Source organism: Martes martes (assembly GCF_963455335.1).
Source record: "Martes martes genome assembly, chromosome: 8".
Classification (NCBI taxonomy): Eukaryota; Metazoa; Chordata; class Mammalia; order Carnivora; family Mustelidae; genus Martes; species Martes martes.
Window position 1 is genome coordinate 83,443,663 of NC_137895.1, and position 19,678 is coordinate 83,463,340.

Here is a 19,678-nt window from a genome sequence, read left to right on the forward strand (position 1 = left end):
ACAGCCTTGTACAGAAGCAGACGGATCTCACAAGGAGGCATATAAATAGGGAAGTCCTGGAGGAGGGAATTATGCATGTGATCCAAAGTCCAGATTACAGTCACTTTCCTGACAACACATCTTGAAAATCCTGCATGTATGTATGTGTGCGTGTATATGCTGGTGGTTTTCATCCCTACCTTTTTGCCCAAGCCCTTTCCTACCTCTTAGTAAGGCCTAACAACAAGAGTTTATATGAAACCAAGAGTCTGTCCAAGCTTCTCTCGGCCCCCAAATTAGGGACTGAGTGAGGCTGGAGCCCTTTGAAAACAAGATGGCAGAACTGAAGAAGTGAAAAGCAGTCTCTCTCTTCAGCTTAGGGATGTCCCTCACCCCTTTCACAGCACCAAAGTTTCTTTGCAAAAATAGTATCTGAGATACAAAAGGAAAGGCAGATGTGCTTGTGAATGCATCTCGCCAGGGCCTGGTCCGGGATCAAGGGCTTTACAAGAACAGAGGGGTGGGAGCAGCTGTTTCCAAGGTCTCTGGCTGTAGACAACAAAGAGCTGGTCCCCCACAAGGTCAATGTTGGCTAACTGAGACAGTCTTCACAAAAGCTTTCGGTGGAGAATCTCCCAGACCATCCGCTTCCGGAAGTATGGCATGTGTTGCTGTAGGGACACAGAGATACCCTTTATTTTTTTGTTGCTTTCATCCAGACCCAATACTCCTTTCCTTCTCAGGGTTTCAATTAAAATAGCTTCAGTTGCATTTCTGGTCTTTCAAATTGCTCAATTCTTGATTACATGTAATTTTTTCCCATTGTTTTCTATTGCTGTCTCTACTGCTATTTTCTCTTATTGTGGCCTTACAAATTTTATTGGGCATCACCAGGAGTACCCAGGCTACACCCAAATGTCTCCAAGAATTTTGAGGATGGTGTCTATCAAGTCCTATATGTTGAACTTTTCAGATGATAGGAGATCTAAGGCTTGAAAATCAAAAACTTACTTTTTAGGGGAAGAGTTATGGAACTGCAAGCGTCAGCTCCACACAAGGGCTATGGTGGAAAGGTCTGGTAAACCCATTAATTTAAAGTGGAGGACACAAACCATAATCTCCAGTTTCAATCCACTTTGATCTCTGAAGGACAACATGGACAGAAATAAACAATCACGAACTAAGAGAATACTGATCAGCTGCATCAAGTGAGGGGCAGGGGAGGGGGCAGTAGGGCAAATTGTGCTAGGAGTACACAAGGTGTGGCCTGTTCCAGAACCTGACTGCCAACCAGATGAAGAGAAAATGAAGAAAACTTGCTCTGGTCCCAGTTCTCTATTTCTTACAGGATTTGAGGTAGGTGAGGGAAAGGGGCAGAGAAGAAAGCTCTGCTAATGACCAGCATTCCTTGACTACAGCATGTGATATAAGGGAACGCAGCATGTAGTCTACCACTATCCTTCTTTTTCTTGTGATGTGGTCTGCGCGGTAACCACCAGTGTGATGAACCATTGGCAGAGTCCACTAGGCAGAGCAGATGGAGGGGAAAAACATCTATTGGGCAGCCTAGAGACAGGGTAGTCACAGGGCTCCTTGCTGAAGGCTCAGCTCACCTGTGTGAAGTTGATCGGTCTGTCTTTGGTAATGCAGTCAGCATATTTGCAAGCAAACATGCCACAGTCGCTTCCATTCATCTGCTGTGGAATTTCCTGAAAGATCAAAAACAACAAAAAGCTGACATCTTTCCAAGCTTCTTTCCTTCATATTAGATAAATAAGAACCAAAGGATATAAATGTTACAGGTTTCCCTGAATTCTGAAGAGGTGACCCTAAGTCCCTCACCCAGAACGACACAAGTTTGGAGAAAAAAAAGAATACAGCATCTCAGTCAGGTCTTCATATTAATATTCATCTTCATATCAACCACACAGGAGACTATCTTAAGCTTTCATGACACCTAAGGATGTAAAGAAAAGTCCCTCCCACAAGGGCCAATCAGCAACCATTTCCCACAGCAGTGAAAAGCTCAGTGAAACAGCTGGGCATTCAAAAAACCTAGTTCTACATAAGAAACACATGGCCAGTTTTCCCACAGACAGCTTACTCTATTCTTCCCTGAGGAACCAAACAACCAAGCTGAAGTCCAGCTAGACACTAAGATAGAAGGTCCCTGAGAATCAAGCAATAAAATCCTATCCTTCCCAAGTACCCTAATCTCAGGATTTCCACCTGATGAGATGAAATGTACCTGGCTTTTCTTGCTGAAGAGCTGCCAGCCACTGGTGTCAAACTCTTTCCTTTTCTTGTCAATGCTTTCTTGCTTCAGGTATTGCCTAAAGGTATTGGGAGAGAAGATGAGCTGTGGGGCACTGGTGATAGCTGCCACCCTAAGAATGAGGTTCACAATTCTTAGGAAGGGTTTTCAACTGCACTTCTGAAAATTCTGAAAATTGAAAACAGTATATAATGCTGGGCAGGGAATCTTTGGACGGCTAAGCTTCCCCTGCAGCTCCCAAAATTGATATCCACTCTGTCAACCCAAGGGAAACAGGACCTCTGCCTCTTACACCCAGGTTCCTTCTACCTATTGTTCCTCCTAAGGAATGAGTTTTGATTCTTTTCCTTGGTTTATATGGTCCTTTAAAATTCGACCTCATGGGAGAAGGTTTTTTTTAGCAGTATCAAGGCAGTTATTCACTATTTATACTCTTGACTCTCCTGTGTGAAAATTCAATCCAAATCATAATTTGATGAGTGCATACCTCATACAGAGCACTCTTCTTAAGTGCAAACTGTTCACCATTCTGGAACCTATCTCCTCCTGGCCACCAGAGTGGTACACTGAGGAATAGGCATTTTGGAAAGACAAACAGATGGGGTATAAAGAGATCTGCATTCTGGTTCCCAGCTGAGCCGCTAACTAGTAGGACCTGAGCATATCAAAGTCACCTCTGTGGGTCTTGGTTTCTCATCTGAAAAATTAGCAGGTTGGATTAGATGACTTCTAAGTAGTTTCTACGTTGACTCTTCGTTATTTTAGTGCACTAGGCCAACAGTTGTCCCCATGAGGGCATCTTTCTGGTATTATATTATTATTAAACTTTACTTACTCAGACATAAAATATCCATTCTTACTCAATGTGACAACTTCCTTTAATAATCATAATCGCTCCACTAAAGGTATCAAAGAACTGACTTCAACAGTAGGAAAAACTCAACATATGCCCGACACCAAACTCTTTTGTTCTCAACTCCCTACTTACAGGAGGATCCTGCAGGCTTCATTGTTTATCCCACCCATAGAGTCATAATAAGTAATATTCTTCTTTCGAAAGTCCACAACCTGGGGATAAAAAAAATTTCTGTGTGTTCATAAATTAAGAAAAATAGTCTCTCAGCTTTCACTTCCCCGGAACTTGGAACCGTTTGGCAGATTTCCTGTGAAATCATGACAAGTTTGACTGATATTTTGCATTATATCATGCTTAAATTGCAGAGGGAAGAATAGGGGACTATTTACGTAGCACTGTTGTGGCCTCATTAATGGCCCTGAAATCTTTTTCTAGTACTTAGGTTCTCCATCTGCCATGTGGGCAACAGTGAAGACACACACACTCTTCAGAGACTGTAAGATCATTTCCAGATGGTTTCAGAAAGATGGTAAAATAGCGGTTTTTTTCTTTAGGTGGAGAATTTCTCTTTAGCTTTAATTTTTCAAATGTAATTTAAAATAGACTGTGAGATAACTTTTGTATTTTTATTAATATATTAAATGAATGTATCCATGTTCTCAGAATCATAAAAAATATTAAACTATCAACTATGCAAGGCAAGTCATAATTGGGCAGAAAGTACGTCACAGAATCTGAGTTGGCAGTATCATTAAGAAGTCACTTTTTCACCCCCTGCCTTGTCTTGAGAATGTTTAGCCTTACAACTCCCTTTTAAATATTTCCAGAAAAGGAAATTCCACAACTTTCTTCAAAGTCTAAGTATCTCCCACTCTTGACAGGAAGTTCACTAATCTATCCAATTTTTAGGCAACAAAAAAATGTAGAATTAATACTCACTACTCTGTATGTTCTATAATTCTGTAGATTTCTTTTAAATTTGATTAAAAGTAAGAGAGGTACTCACAGCAAGACACCAGTGCACTCCTAGGTGAATGGGCACCAAAAGAATATCAACAGAAAATACATCCACTTTCTTTGTCCAACGTTTCACTGCCTGATAACCAGCCGTTTTTAACTTAGTGAAAAAAAAGGTATTAAATGCATGCACACTTGGCAATCCCTTCTCTTTACTTCGCTCCATCAACATATTCATGTAGAAATTGATTATCTGTGGGAAGAAATTAAATATATTAAAATAGATACTCAGTCCTTTCAAAAGAGTTGTATTGTATGAAGGAAAAGCAGTTGCTGTGTTGCACAGCATGGTTACTGTTTCCTTATCAATTAAGACTTCAACACCCCAAAGCCTCATGCCCCTACATCAAATTCTGGAGGGCTGAGCTATAGCTATACAGATCTACAGATACCTTATGGGGTTGAGGATCCATATGGGCACATGCTAGTCTGATCTGTAGAAGACTGAGGGTTAGGTCCAAAAATGAGGAGGAGGAGGAAGGGATGCTAGAAGGTGAGACTCAGAGAAAAGGAAAGGAAGGAGCCAAGTAGTTTGATAAGACACATTAGAGGTACTTTAGTCTACTGGGACTGGGTGAGCAACTTAAATGAATTCTGAGCTCACAGCCTAGTGTAATGAAGTGAAGACCAACAGTTCAGTCCTTAGATGTGGGTCACCTGGATTTGCACAGACTGAAAACTGTTCCACAACTAAAGACCGCCTTTTCAGCCTAGTAAGTCGGCTTTCAGAGATGACCGGTTCTGGTCTCAAACAGAACTGAGTGACAGGATAAACCATCAACTGTACTAGAAAAAACACCTCTCAACTGCCTAGTTGCTCGGCACTGTCACCTTTGCAGAGGTAGACATGGATATCATATAAAAACCTACATTACACGAGACCTAAAAGTCCAGACACAAACAAGAAGAGTCAAGTTTTCCTCCAGAATCTGTATGGTTAGCTTTCTCATTTTTGTTGATTCCATATAGGCCTCCAATATCAAGCATGAGTTCAAGAAATTTAAATGCTTGATACAGAACATACACGATTCTTTCTGTTAACAAAACAATGTATTCTCTATTAGTGACTGTTGACTATGGTCCCTTTAGGTCCAGAACTCCTTGGTACTAAAGCCTGAAAGTTACTGTGCCGGAAGTTACTGCATACTTACTTTATGTGGCCAGCTGAGGCCAGGCCAGTGTCTGTCAACTGCAAGGAATGAATGGGCTAACTGATGCACATCTTGGAAATATGACTAAGAAAACAGGCACATTTTTCAGAATGCTTTTTGGGGAATGGGAAAACGCCCCTGTCCTTTGACAAATATTTACACACTAGGATGCCAGAGCAGTGAGCTACTGCCCAACAGTAGGCAACTACATACTGGGTAGGCAGCAGGGAACACTGCCAGGAACACACCGAAACATGGTCTAGACTAGAGAAAGGGCCTATAGATGAGGATGCCTCAGCAGCTGCAGGGAAACCACACTCGCCATGAAGCAAAGCTCTGAGGGTGGGGGGAGAGGGGAAGACTAGGACTGAAGAAAGACACTGTTCTGCCTGCATCTCTGAAGACCAAGCAACAGGCCCAGCAGGTCCAGAGGACTTACGCTGTAGCTGATCCTCTGCCTAGTGTGATGCTCAGCAGATACCTGGAGCTCAGTTATTTTAAATAATAATAATGAATCAAAACATAATTAAGGTAGCAGATTTCTCAAACTGAGCTTTTTAATCTAACTCTGACCCCAAGGATAATGGTGCCAAAGGACGACTTCAGGCTTGTGAAAGGCAGCCAGGAATGCAGGAAGACCTGCCCAACAAGCAGAGATTTCTAGGCTATAAAACTACATCCTCTAGAGAGAGAAAATCAGCAAGGAGGGATTGGTTCTTCCGGTATTCTGCTCACCCCACAATATTAGCTATGTTATGAGGCTAAAACCTTTAATCCAAGGGGTGAAGTGAATAGGCAGATGACCTATCAGTCACTGTAAGCCAAACCTTCCATGGGCAGACAAAAGTCATGTACTAGAAAGGCAATACAGACTCAAGCAGAAAGTAGAGAGTAGGCAGACGGATAAAGACAGCCAAGCAATGAAAGCCACGGAGACGAATCTCCTTTAGGTGCCCTTCAGAGGGGCATCATTTTGAGGTCATTACCCTGAAGTATAAAAGGATGACATAAATGAGTATCATGTTACCCATGATTTTCCTATGTTTTAGGAGGAAAGAGTTCCAGAAGCCAATGAAATTAGACTTACACAGCCTAGGTTGTTTGGTTTCTTATTTTTGTGTTTTTATCTTGAGAGTGTGGACTATAAAGCTAAAGACCAACCCAGCTTAAGAAGAACGGAGACCTAATGATCAGGATACATATTATCCATTTCCTTTGAGAACCCCTCTTCCATTGCTTTAGTTCTGCCTCCAACCACGGTTTCTCCACTGCCAGGGAAATGGCCTCCTCCAAAGTCAGCTTATTAATTAGCTCTAAGGAGTTGTCTGGGCTCTTTTTCATTTCCCCTATATTCCAGTAGGAGGGAGCTTGGTGGCCTCAGTGTCCTCCCCATTAGCTGAGGATGTATAATCTGACATCTGAGGCAGAACTGAAATCCGTTTCCTCAGTTTCGTAGCTATTACTCTGTCCAAATGAGGAAAATTGCCATAATTCGGCCAAGACACAGTTCTACCAAAAAAACAAGCTAGGAGTTAGAGAACAAAAAGAATCCTACATGTTATCTCACAGAGGACGGCTGAAGATGAAGGAAAAAGAAATAAGAGAAGGGATCACAGTGCTTAAGATGAAAGAGAAGCAGTGATAGGAATTTGCTTATATTTTGTGAAGACAAGGGTCCCTCTCCTCCCACGGGGAGAGCCCTTCTGCACACAAGACTCTATTAGCTCCAAAAAATCTTGAATACCCCTTCAAATAGGGGGCTAAAAGTAGTCAATCAGCACTGTGCTACTGTTTGTCTTGCCAATACACCAGCATCTGGGGACAATTGCCAGTGTTGGTCCACCTGTCCCTCTTTCTGGGGCCCACACTTGTCTGTCTGCTTGCTGCAGCTCCAGTGCCTCAGGAGCTGCCCTTTCTGCTGCCTTCACAGCCTTGGCCATGAGCGCCTGCTTGTCTATGCAGGGCTTTTGGGGGGGTGGGGTGGGACTGTTGTTTATAGTGTCTTGTTCCTTTGTGATTTTATCTGAAGAGCTGCCAGGCTGAAGCTGGAAAACTTTCTCTTTAAAGGAAAAGCCTACAATGTTTTTAAACTAAGGACTCAATCCTTTTCCTGTATGTTACCGCAATGACATAAATGACCACTGCTATCTATATCTTCCTTCTCATGCAGTAAACCAGCCAAACTATTGTTTTCTCATCCTTTTAGAAGTAAAATACCCCACTAACAGGAAAATTTTAACTTTTAACCCTTTCCAATTTTATACTCTGAACCTTTTTTTTTTTTAAGATTTATTTTTATTTGAGAGAGAGAGAGAGAAAGAGAAGAGTGTGCACACAAATGGGGGGGAAGGACAGAGAGATAATCTTCAATAGACTCCTTGCTGAGCGTGGAGTCTGATGCTGCTACTCGATCTGAGAGCCCTGAGATCACAGACCTGAGCTGTAACCGACTGAGCCACCCAGGCACCCCTGAACCTTTCTAATTGGCTCTGGGGAAAAAATGTTATGAAAGTTGTGGGTATAACAGTGCTCCTACGTAGAAACCAAGACAAGCTTCGGTGGGGAAAAAGCCATTTTTCCTCTTTTACTTCTCTATCTTCTCACCTTGACCTCCCTGTTCTGATTTTTAAATTAAATCTACCCCTTTTGACCACAAAGCCCAAAAGACCAGCCAAGCAGCAGCATTTAAATAGCATGAGTCAGAAGATCATTCACTCCTAAGATCTAGACTATACTTTCAGGGATCATTTCTATAGTTTGTTAACCTAATTAATATAGACTGTAGACTTCAGGTAAACTCTGTGTATTGCATTTCTCACTGTGAACACGTACCCAGGATTCTTCTCCCATGGAAATTCAAGTAATGAATTATTAGAATCACTGCTAAAGTTTTAGAAAAAGACAGGCAGGCAACACCTATTTTTATGGAGTTGTGACAACTGTAATTATAATTCTCCATGACCCTGCATAAATCCCTGGTTTATCCAAGGGCTAGTTCTATTAAAGATACACTTCAAGAAGTAACTATAATGATGTGGAATCTACCAGTGAGTCACGTTAGAAACACTCAAATTTCCATTCTGATCATTTTATTCTACATGTAAGAGTACATTGCATATGATAGACACATCATATTCACTTAACTAATTTATCCCATTTTGCCTAGGGTTCCCCCCCCCCCCCCCGCCCACTTCTTATGGAATCAGTTTCTCCTCCCTAAGGCAAACTTATTCCCTGTGCTAGGCTTGTCTAGTTGGGCTTAACGTTCTGTAAGCTGTTTCCTCTCTTCACTGAGCAATACTTAAATTTAACGGCTCCTTGGAAATAACCAGAAAGCTATGATAACTACCAATTTCCCATTTCCACTTTTGTTATGAAAGAATGCTAGACAGGGACGCCTGGGTGGCTCAGTCGGTTAAGCGGCTGCCTTTGGCTCAGGTCATGATCCCAGCGTCCTGGGATCGAGTCCCACATCGGGCTCCTTGCTCTGCAGGGAGCCTGCTTCTCCCTCTGCCTCTGTCTGCCTGTGCTCACTCTCTCTCTCTCTCTCTGACAAATAAATAAAATCTTTAAAAAAAAAAAAAAAGAAAGAAAGAATGCTAGACAGAGTTATGTGCTGATTTCAGACGCTGATTCCACAATAAAAATCAGATGACCCTAGTATACCCCTTATTAAGTCTTACTTCTTACTTTCCCACTATCAATCAAGTAAGAATACTTTATACACAAGGCTACTGTGATGTAAAATAGCTGAAAGACACCTCTTTCTTTTCAGAGATGAGACTTACAAAATAGGTAATTGGTCTGCCTTGTTAGCTTGGTCATCAGTGTAGTCAGTCTGCTATACAGAATCCACCTTATTTCCTCCTGCATTCCCTCACTCCCCACATAGTATTAGTCTTTTCCTTACGGTGTTCCCCCTAGCTAGGAAAAAGTCAGAGATACAGTGTTCCAACAGTCTAATGCTTTTGCATTTTGGAAGCAACTACAATAATTAACAAGGGTTTGCAAAATAAAACCAGAAAAAAAAAAAGACATGTCTGCTTGTTATTTTCCCAATTCATCCAAGTAAATTACTAGTAAGGGATGACAGGAAGGACAGAGTCCTGGAGGGAAAATGAAGAGACTGGAAGTGCAGTATCATCCTGTTTCTCCACATGGGATAGGGCACCTTTAGTGCTGTCTAGAAGAGGAAGTGTTTCCTGCCCACAAGCATTCGGGTACATGGGATCCATCTACTTAATCTGGCTTTCTACATCCTTAATGGCTTTCTATTTCTCCCACTGATTACTGAGAAAGGTGTTGAAACCTCCAATGATAATTACAGCTTTGTCTATTTCTCCTTTCAGTTTCATAAGTTTTGCTTCGTATATTTTGAATTTCTCTTACTAGGTGTGTTCATCTCTAGGTTAAGTCCTCTTGAAGAATTTATCCCTTTCAAAATGTTTGTCACTGGTAATATTCTTTGCTCTGAAATATACTTGGTATGATATTAATATAGTTACTTCATCTTTCTCTTGATTAGTTTTTGCATAGCGTATTTTTTCTATGCATTTACTTTTAACCTATCTGTGTCTTCGCATTTAAAATGGGTTTCTTGGGAGCCAGCTGGCTCAGTCAGAAGAACATGCAACTCTTGATCTCAGGGTCACGAGTTTGAGCCCCACGTTGGGTGTAGAGATTACAAACAAAACAAAACAAAAAACCCAAAAAACCCAGGAAATTTCTAATAAACAAATAAATAAAATAAAATGGTTTTCTTATAAACAGATCTTTTCTTACCCAATCCGACAAGCTCTGCCTTTTAACCGGATGGTTAATCTATACTTTCCAGTATGGTAGCCACAAGTTGAATGTGACTACGGAGCACTTGAAAAATGACTAATCCAAACTGTGCTGTAAACATAAATATGCTGTAAGCAGAAAATGTGTACTACACTTTAAAGGAAAGATAGCTCTTTGATAAAATTTCAGTATTTATTACATGCCAAAATGACATATTTTATATATATGGTGTTCAGTAAAATATATGATTAGAATTAATTTTCCTGGGGTGCCGGGGTGGCTCAGTCAGTTAAGTGTCTGCCTTGGGCTCAGGTCATGATCCCGGGGTCCTAGAATTGAGCCCCATGTCAGGCTCCCTGCTCAGTGGGGAATCTGCTTCTCCTTCTTCCTCTGTTACTCCTCCACTCCTGGCTCATGCCTTCTCTCTCAAAAAGATAAATTTCTAAAAAAAAATTAATTTTACCTGTTTCTTTTTACTTTTCTCAATGTGACTACTAGAAAATTTAAAATTACCTATGTGGGGGCGCCTGGGTGGCTCAGTGGGTTAAAGCCTCTGCCTTCGGCTCAGGTCATGATCCCAGGGTCCTGCATCGGGCTCTCTGCTCAACAGGGAGCCTGCTTCCTCCTCTCTCTTTCTCTGCCTGCCTCTCTGCCTGCTTGTGATCTCTGTCTGTCAAATAAATAAATAAAATCTTTAAAAAAAAATTACCTATGTGGTTCACATTATATTTCTATTGGGCATGCTGGGTTAGATCGTTTACATTTAATGTGATTACTGATATCGATGAGTTTAAATCTACCATCATGCTCTTTTCTTCTATTTGTCCTATCTGTTCTCCATTTTTTCTTTTTTTCCTGCCTTCCTTTGGGTTATTTTTTTTTCCATTTTATCTTATTTATTAACTCTTTTTATTTTTATTTTTATTTTCAGTGGTTGCTCCAGGGTTTATAATATAGGTCTTTACCTGATGACTGTCTATCTTCATATAACATTGTATCACTTCATGTACTGTGCAAAAATCTTAGAGTAGTACGTACTTCCTCTTCCCCACTTTTGTGTTATGACAAAACACAAAATGTAATATATAAATCCCACAATACATTTCTGCTTTAACTAGCCAATTGTCTTACAGAGATATTAAAAAAATCAGAGCATTTCCACTGCTTTTCATTCCTTTATAAAGACTGAAATTTCCACCTCATAGTTTCCTTCTGCCTGAAGAATATCCTTTAGTGTTTGTTTTTTTTTGTTTTTTTTTTTTAGTATTTCTTATAATACAGGTCTGCTGGTGGTACATTCTCTCAGCATTTGTTTTTTTTGAAAGATATATTTGTTGCATATAGAATACAAATTGACAAGTTTTTTTTTTCCTTTCAGTACCTTAAAAATGTAGTTACACTGTCTTCATGCCTACATGTACTTCTGTCTTGTATTCCTCTAGTACATAACATGTCTGTTTTCCTCTGGTTGCTTTTATCACTGATTTTCAGCAACTTATACTTTTTAGTATGGAGTCTCTTCTACTTAGGGTATGCTGAATTTCTTGGATCTGCCAGTCTAAGTTTCCAAATTTGGAAAATCTACCATTATTTTCTTCAAACTTTTTTTCTGATACAACTTAAACTTAACTTTTCCTTCAGAGACTCTAATTACATGCTCAGAATGCTTGATATTGTCCCACAGCTCACATATACTCATCTTCCTTCAGCCTTTTTTTCTGTTTCATTTGGATGGTTCCTACTGCTATATCTTCTAGTTCACTAGTTTTTTCCTCTGTAGTGTCCAATATACTGTTAATCCTACCTCATATATTTTTTATTTCAGAAACTGTGTTTTTCATCCCTTAGAAGTTCAATTTGGGTCTTCTTTTACATTTTCCATTTTTCTCATCATAATGTCAATTTTCCTCTAAATTCCTGAACATATAGAATGTGTTTGTAATATCCGTTTTAATATCCTGCCAATGTATGCTAGTTCTGTCATTTTTGTCATTTCTGAGTATTTCTGGATTTTTCCTTGGTAATAAGTTGCATTTTCCCTCCACCTTGCATGCCTGTTAATATCTGAATGGAAGCTGGACACTGTGGTTTCATGTTTTTTGGGCTTTGTTCTTACTAGAATATGTTCGTATTCCTTTAAATATTGGCCTTTTGTTCTGTGATACAGTTAAGTCACTTGAATCAGTTTCAAGCTTTCAAGATTTGTATTTAACTTTGCTACCACAGGTCCAGAGTGGCCTTTATTCTAGGGCCAGTTTGGCCCCACTCCTGAGGTAATGTCCTTTTGAGGCCTTTATTCATTGCCACATGATTTTTCCATTCTTAACTGGTTGGAATATGAACTATTCTAAGCACTTATGTTAGCTCTGAGCTTTGTTCTGATTCCTTCTTCCCGGTGGTTCTTTCCCCAGCCTCTGGTAGTTTCTTCCAATCTATGTACAGACTGGTGCTCAAAGATTTGGGGGAGGGGGGCTCTGCACATCTCTGAAGCTTTCTCTTTGTGCAGCAACCTCCCCTTCAGTATTTTACCTCACAAATCTTAGCCCCTCTCACCTCCCCGAACTCTGAACCATGTCTCCTCCACTAAGCAAGACTGTCAGGCACTGCTAGGTTCTACCAGCCCTCTACCCTCAACATACCACCCTAGTGGGGTGGGGAAATCATCAGCTCATCCCTTTCATTTTCCTTCTCTCAGGGATCTCTGTTATCCACTGTCTGAAAATTTTTGTTTCATGTTTTGATTAGTTTTCTGGTTAAGCTGAAAGGGTAAATCTGATCCATCTTATTCTATTATGACCAGAAACAGAAGTCATATCCATTCACTTGTATGCTTAAGTAATTTCCATATATCTTTAAATTTATCTGATGCCTTATAAAACAATACTTAGGCCCTCTAAGAAGTAGAATTGTCACGCCATAAAGCAGAATCATCAAGCCACTGGATCACAGAAGTCATCCAATGTAATCACCAGGAATTAATAAATAATTTTTAGTGCTGACATCCATTTAAAAATACTTCTTTTTTGCTTCTTGATTATGATCTTCAATTTGCTTTTGCAACTAATTCCTCCTCTTTTTAACCCTGACCTCCTTCCCTTAATTAGCTATTTTTATTAACTATTAATCACCAGACCTAGTACAGAAATTGCCATCTATAACATCCCTGGTCTTCTCAGCCTTCCGGCCACCTTTTGTATTCTTTGCAAAGACAGCCAATTTCCACATTCCATTTCTGAGAAGTTTCATTTTCTTACAGTGAGTTAAAAATGTCAGTCCTATCAACCAATTATTAGTCCTTTAAAGCTACAAAGAATTTATTCATCTGTATATAAATCCATTCATGAAAACCTACATTTGAAAGCCTATTTTATAAACAAGCAATGTAGCCTACTCTTTTAGGAAAGCGACCGGAGAAAGGGTAGTCTAATGGCTTTCTGCACATATTCTAAATATAGGACTTCTGAATTTTATTTTCCTTTAAACTAAATCTGATCCTTTTCATTTCCAGGATCTTATATTTCTTTCTTTCTTTCTTTTTTTAGATTTTATTTATTTATTGTCAGGCACAGAGAGAGTGTGCGTGCACACAAGCAGGCAGAGTGGCAGGAAGAGGCAGAGAGAGAAGCAGGCTCCCCACTTAGCAAGGAGCTGGATGCGGGACTCAATCCCAAGACCCCGAAGGCAGCAGCTTAACCGACTGAGCCACCCAGGCGTCCCAAGAATCTTGTATTTCTTCTCTATAAAATGGTAAGAATAATATGCCAGTCACCTTATTTTGGAGAAAGATTTAAAAGCAGCCTATAAAACTGATAGGATATACAGAAAGAAAAGAAATGGCTATTAATGAAAATATCTATTTGAGGGAAGAACAGGATTGAAGAGAGCACAAATTACTTGCAAAAGATGATTCAGAATTCACAACTGAGAAAAAGAATTATGTATTTTTAAATGAATATGAATACTTGAGGATATCTACTAATTCCTCATCAGAATGTTAGCTTCTCACGGACAGTAACTTTGAAAGCCTGAGAAGTACTGTACTTTGAAAATAGTGCTTTCCAAAATAGTTACCATCATCACAGACATGTGAATTGGTACCTGCTTTCAAGGTTAACATTCTGAACTCAGAATATAAGCACTCCCTACAAAAGTTATGGGTAGGTGTCATAGAGATAAAGTAGAAAAGGAATCTTTCCTTCTCCTCTACTTTTCTAAATAATGTAATTTCCATGAACTTCGCTTGCTAAAAATCCAATCTTTGATGGGCCGAGGGAATGGAAAACATGTCCTGATGAATGCCACCTCTGTAAGGGATCTCACGGAGGATCTCACTGAGGTAACAGCAAGGACTCAGCTCATATCCTACTCATTGCTGCCCTCTAGGAGGCTTTGCATAATTTACAACAAATGAGCTACAATCCCTATAGAATAACTGATCCCTTTCCATTTGGCAGTGGCAGGCAGAAACTGGCAAGAAGCCATACATTAATGTCTTCAAATAAAAAACATTTAATTAATGGATACTTTTGACAGTCCTTGATTTCCATTTTGCCCTTTTATCTAGTGAACTCTTTTTTTTTTCCTGTTATGTGACCCCAATATTCCAATATCATTATTTTGAGTCAAAAGAAGCAAGAGGCTTTCCCCTAAAGCAAGACAGTATCAAACCATACCTTCCTTACCATTCTTGGTCAAATATATTATTCAGGGAATAATGAACTTCTGAAATCTTTATTTTATTTTATTTTTAAAAGATTTTATTTATTTATTTATTTGACAGAGTGAGAGAGCACAAGCAGGGGGAGTGAGAGAGAGAGAGAAAAAGAAGCAGGCTCCCCGCTGAGCAGGGACCCTGATGCAGGGCTCAATTACAGAACCATGAGATCATGACCTGAGCCGAAGACAGCCACTTAACTGGCTGAGGCAACCAGGAGCCCCTGAAATCTGTATGTTAGAAACTGATCAGGGGCAAAGAGAATGGGGCTAGTCTAGCTGCCCCCCCAGGAAAATCAACATGCTGGGCATGGCATATGGCTCTCAAATTCTACACATCTAACCCTAAGACAGGATCCAATTTAGGATTCTGAGGTAGTACAATATAACAGACAAGACCCAATGCTTGGGTCTAAATCCTGGCTCTGCTACTTACTGGCCATGTAACCTTGAAAGTTTCTTAATCTTTCCATGCTTTGTTTCTTCATCTATAAAATAGAAATGGTTAAACTACAGTATATACCTCCAAGGTTTGTGGTGACTATTATAACGATAATAGAACATATAAAACATAATAGTGCCGAACATGATGTAAATGCTCAATAGATGTTAGCAAATATTATTTGGAAGATCCTAAGCATACAAGACCAGATTATAGATATCTAGAATATCTAGTGCTTATTATACTGAGTATCTAAAAATCTTCCACGGCTGTAAAGTTTTGAGTAACCCAAAATATGAGGCAGGGATGTTTCTACTGGGCCTAAGAAAGGAAGCAAGTACTTAAGAAAAAAAAACGCAACCCTGTCTCTTCCTTTGCTGTGAAAAATACCCTTCTGAAATAAAACAGTCTCCTCCAGGTTTAAGAATGGGGACCAAATAGTTTAAAGACTGTAATTAATCTACTTAAAATTACTAGCAGGAGCTGAGGGCCATACCTTTCTTTCAACCCAGTACATCAAATATTTAATAATATAACTTTTTCAATGTCAGTATACTTAATAACATACCTTCTTCAATATCATATATAAATGCAGGCTATTTTAGAAAGCTTAAATCTCATAACCTAGGTGACCCGGAACAAGTACAGAAAGATGAAAAAGGAAGTAGAAATGGAAGCCATGATGGAAATGATGGCAACACAGTCAGAGCTGTTAAATATCTACTCAGAAGATGTGAACTGCAGGGTAGGTGCCTTAAAAAGAATGAGAACCAAATGTCCTCTCCCTCAGTGTCTAGATCTTCCACACACAACAAGGTAAATCAGCAGTTCTCAGACTCACAGGTATATTTAAAAAAATCAGCTGAGGTACTTGTTTAAAATGCATTTCTCCACCACAGTGTCTCATACTCACTCAGGAGAACGGACAAACGTAGGAGAGCCAATTCTATGTAGGTCATCTGAGGACCACACTTGGAGAAAAGATAATGCCTTGATTTAGTTTCTACTTAACGCTCACTATTTGAATATAAAAACAGGTGTGAGATTACCTCATCATTGAGCCAGTTCAGATGGTTTAGAGTTTGAATATCTTTGCGTGTAATGGTTAAGCGGAATGCTTCACTCAGAACTTCATCCTGGTTCCCATTACGAAATACATTCTTTATTTCCTTCTCCATTTCCTAGGGAACCAAGAGGTACCAGAGATGACGCCTACATGGCTACAGACTAGATTTCTCACCAAAGCTCATATAATCCCCAGGCTATATTTATCAGTAATCAACTGTTCACTTCTAACATTTTGGTTTGGTTTCTATTCCTTCCAGTAATTTCCTGGGTTACTTCCTTTCATCCCATCTTGTCCTCCCTTCTCATTTGCAGCACAAAATTTCAGACCCTTCTTTCTTTTATTCCTAAGTCTGAAATAACCTTCTGCTATCAGATTTTCTAAGTCCACAAGAAGACCTAATTATATTTCATATCTTTGGTCCATACAATTTCCTAGTAAAAAGAATCTTTCCCAAAGGGTAGTAAGGGGATAAAGGTAGGGTCTTCAGACACATTTTCCTAGAAAAAAATTGGACTTTTTAAATGTAAATTATGGAATTCAGGATAACTATAATAAATGTGTTATACTTACCAGCTATAGGATAGTTTTTTCAACAGAAGAATGGATTAAGGAACAGATTATCTTAAATGTACAAAGACTTTAATATATTTTCCAAATTTTTATACTGATTTTTTACTACTTAAAAAAAACCCATAAGCCTCAGCTTACTACTATTTGATGTCAAACTATTGTACACATACAAGTGATAATGTACATAAAATAAAACACAAATTTATTCAATGTTTTTTCACTGAAGTGAAAAGCCACCCACAATTCTTTCCTCAATTTTCAATAATTCTTTAAAAAGAAAGTCAATGGTGCAACCACTCTGGAAAACAGTGTGGAGGTTCCTCAAAAAACTGAAAATAGAGCTACCCTATGACTCAGCGATTGCACTACTGGGTATATATCCTAAAGATACAAACGTGGTGCTCTGAAGGGGCACGTGCACTCGAATGTTTATAGCAGCAATGTCCACAATAGCCAAACTATGGAAAGAACCTAGATGTCCATCAACAGATGAATGGATAAAGAAGATTTGGTATATATACACAATGGAATACTATGCAGCCATCAAAAGAAATGAAATCTTGCCATTTGTGACAACATGGATGGAACTAGAGGGTATTACGCTTAGTGAAAAAAGTCAATCAGAGAAAGACAACTATCATATGAGCTCCCTGATATGAGGAAGTGGAGATGCGATGTGGGGGGGTTGGGGGGATAGGAAAAGAAAAAATGAAAGAAGATGGGATTGGGAGGGAGACAAACCATAAAAGACTCAATCTCAAAAAACAGACTGAGGGTTGCCGGGGGGAGGGGGGACGGGAGAGGGTGGTGGGGATATGGACATTAGGGAGGGTATGTGCTATGATGAGTGCTGTGAAATGTGTAAACCTGGCGATTCACAGACCTGTACCCCCAGGGATAAAAATACATTATATGTTTATTAAAATACATAAATAAATTAAAAAAATAAATAAATAAAAAGAAAGTCAAGATTGGTATTGTAATACAAATAAATGAAAGCAGGGGTATGCAACACAATTTAAATGCCAGGTGTTCTATTACTTCTACGTTTGAAATTCATTCAAAGTATTTCTTCTAAACACACTTGACTTGCTAGCACAACAGTCTGTAGTATGTAATTTACCTCTGTGATTTCAGGAAATTCATCTTCACTCTCAATTAATTTATGACCTTTCTTTTCTGTTTCTTGGGTGATCGTGACAGGGATCTCCTTTTCAAGTGGTACACGAAGATGCAGTTCTACCGAATCATGTACTGAATATTCCTGTTCCTGCAATCTCTGCAAAAAAGAACTTTAGAGTAAGTAGGACAAGAAAAACTACTACTTGTCTACATACACTGAACAGGACCAGCTGGAGAGACCAAGGACATACACTAATCATATACAATGTTATGCTACCATAACATCTTGCAATTACAATAGCTTTGATCCCAAGCCAGGTAATCTTCCAAATTAGTTTCAATTTGGATATTCTATTTATTTACAACCTTATCTCTAATTGTTCGTTTACCTGGTTTTGAAGCTGTAATGCTAGTGCTTTCTGCTCTTCAATCTGGCGCAATCTCTCCCGTGCTCGAGAATCATAAACACTAGTTCTAGGAAATGAAAAGGAATGGGACAAAAGTGCAGACCACTGTCTTAGCATCAGGCACATTGTAAATGCACAATGAACATTAAATATAAAACCTCATACGGAAAGTCTAAAATCCATACACTAAACTTATCGTTACACTACGCTTAAATTTTAAGACAAGTGAAACCAGGTAGTGTTATTAAAATTATCCTATTTTATTGAAATGCTGAAAATTTTTTTGCTAAATGGGGACAGGTGACTTTTGTGGATATTTGCAAATGTGTAGTCTCTTTTTTCTTTTAAGCATACTTCTAAGATTATGGAGAAAATGAAGCTTCATTCTAGAAACTCAAAAATGAGAATGAATCCCAAAGGAGCAAATAATATAAGATATAACTGAGGTTTCAATTCAAATATTTATGATCCAAAAGAAAAAATATGAGTTTTTCCCCCTAAAAAAGTTAGTAAGGCCAGGGATTTGGATAACTCAAAGTTATTGAAAATGGAGACTAAAAACTCAATAATTTTGCAAATTCCAGAAATGTGAATTATTCAATAAATTAGTTTTATCAATATGAAAATAAGGGCATTTATTTTCCTTTCTATGTAATACCTACCTGAAAGTTCTCCAATCCAATTTAATTTCAGTAATTGTTACATATTTAACAAACCTAAGCAAAGACATGTCCCAACCCCAACAGATTCTAAAAACCCAACAACTTAAAATTTGTTTTATAAATAAATATTAAATAGGGAATCTTTACTGATTAAATATAGGTAGGGTGATCAGCTAATTGACTACTTCTAACTGGAACGGAAGTGATGGAGAAGGAAATTAACGAATCAAAATTAACAACTTACAATTCTTTGATCCACAGCTCTGCCTGAAAAAAAGTAGGACTATGGGTGGGGAAAAAAATATGACAAATGAGCAGGAGGCTTATAAGAAAATTCAAATATTATTACCAAGAAAACCAATCATTTAAATAATTTACAAGAATGCTTTATATGTATGCAATAAATAAAAAGTCCTAAATTACATAAAATAATTGCAACTAGGAACTAAAGGAATACAAGTATGAGTCATTTGCCCACATACTAGTTAAAAAGATGACCGAAAGTTTGGCAGAGAAAATAACTGTAGCATAACTCTTGCGTGAGAGACCAAAACGATGTGAAAGAGCACATCACTTGTCAAGGTAATATATTAAGTTAGATCATTACTCCTCCCAAATGCTTCAGATTAA

General features: G+C 38.8%; 1 protein-coding gene across 1 annotated transcript in view; it reads right to left on the reverse strand.

Annotated features, from left to right (window-relative positions):
* Positions 1-325: 325 nt before the first annotated feature.
* Positions 326-19,678, reverse strand: part of SENP1 (SUMO specific peptidase 1) — a 49,477-nt gene continuing 30,124 nt past the window's right edge. Inside the window, exons 10-18 of the mRNA XM_080812032.1 lie at positions 19,293-19,331; positions 18,369-18,453; positions 17,981-18,136; positions 16,268-16,399; positions 4,117-4,320; positions 3,243-3,322; positions 2,228-2,312; positions 1,593-1,688; positions 326-650 (exon numbers count right to left, since the gene is read on the reverse strand). Coding sequence (XP_080668158.1) covers positions 588-650; positions 1,593-1,688; positions 2,228-2,312; positions 3,243-3,322; positions 4,117-4,320; positions 16,268-16,399; positions 17,981-18,136; positions 18,369-18,453; positions 19,293-19,331 — 940 coding nt within the window. The 3' untranslated portion in view covers positions 326-587. The remainder of the gene's footprint in view (positions 651-1,592; positions 1,689-2,227; positions 2,313-3,242; positions 3,323-4,116; positions 4,321-16,267; positions 16,400-17,980; positions 18,137-18,368; positions 18,454-19,292; positions 19,332-19,678) is intronic.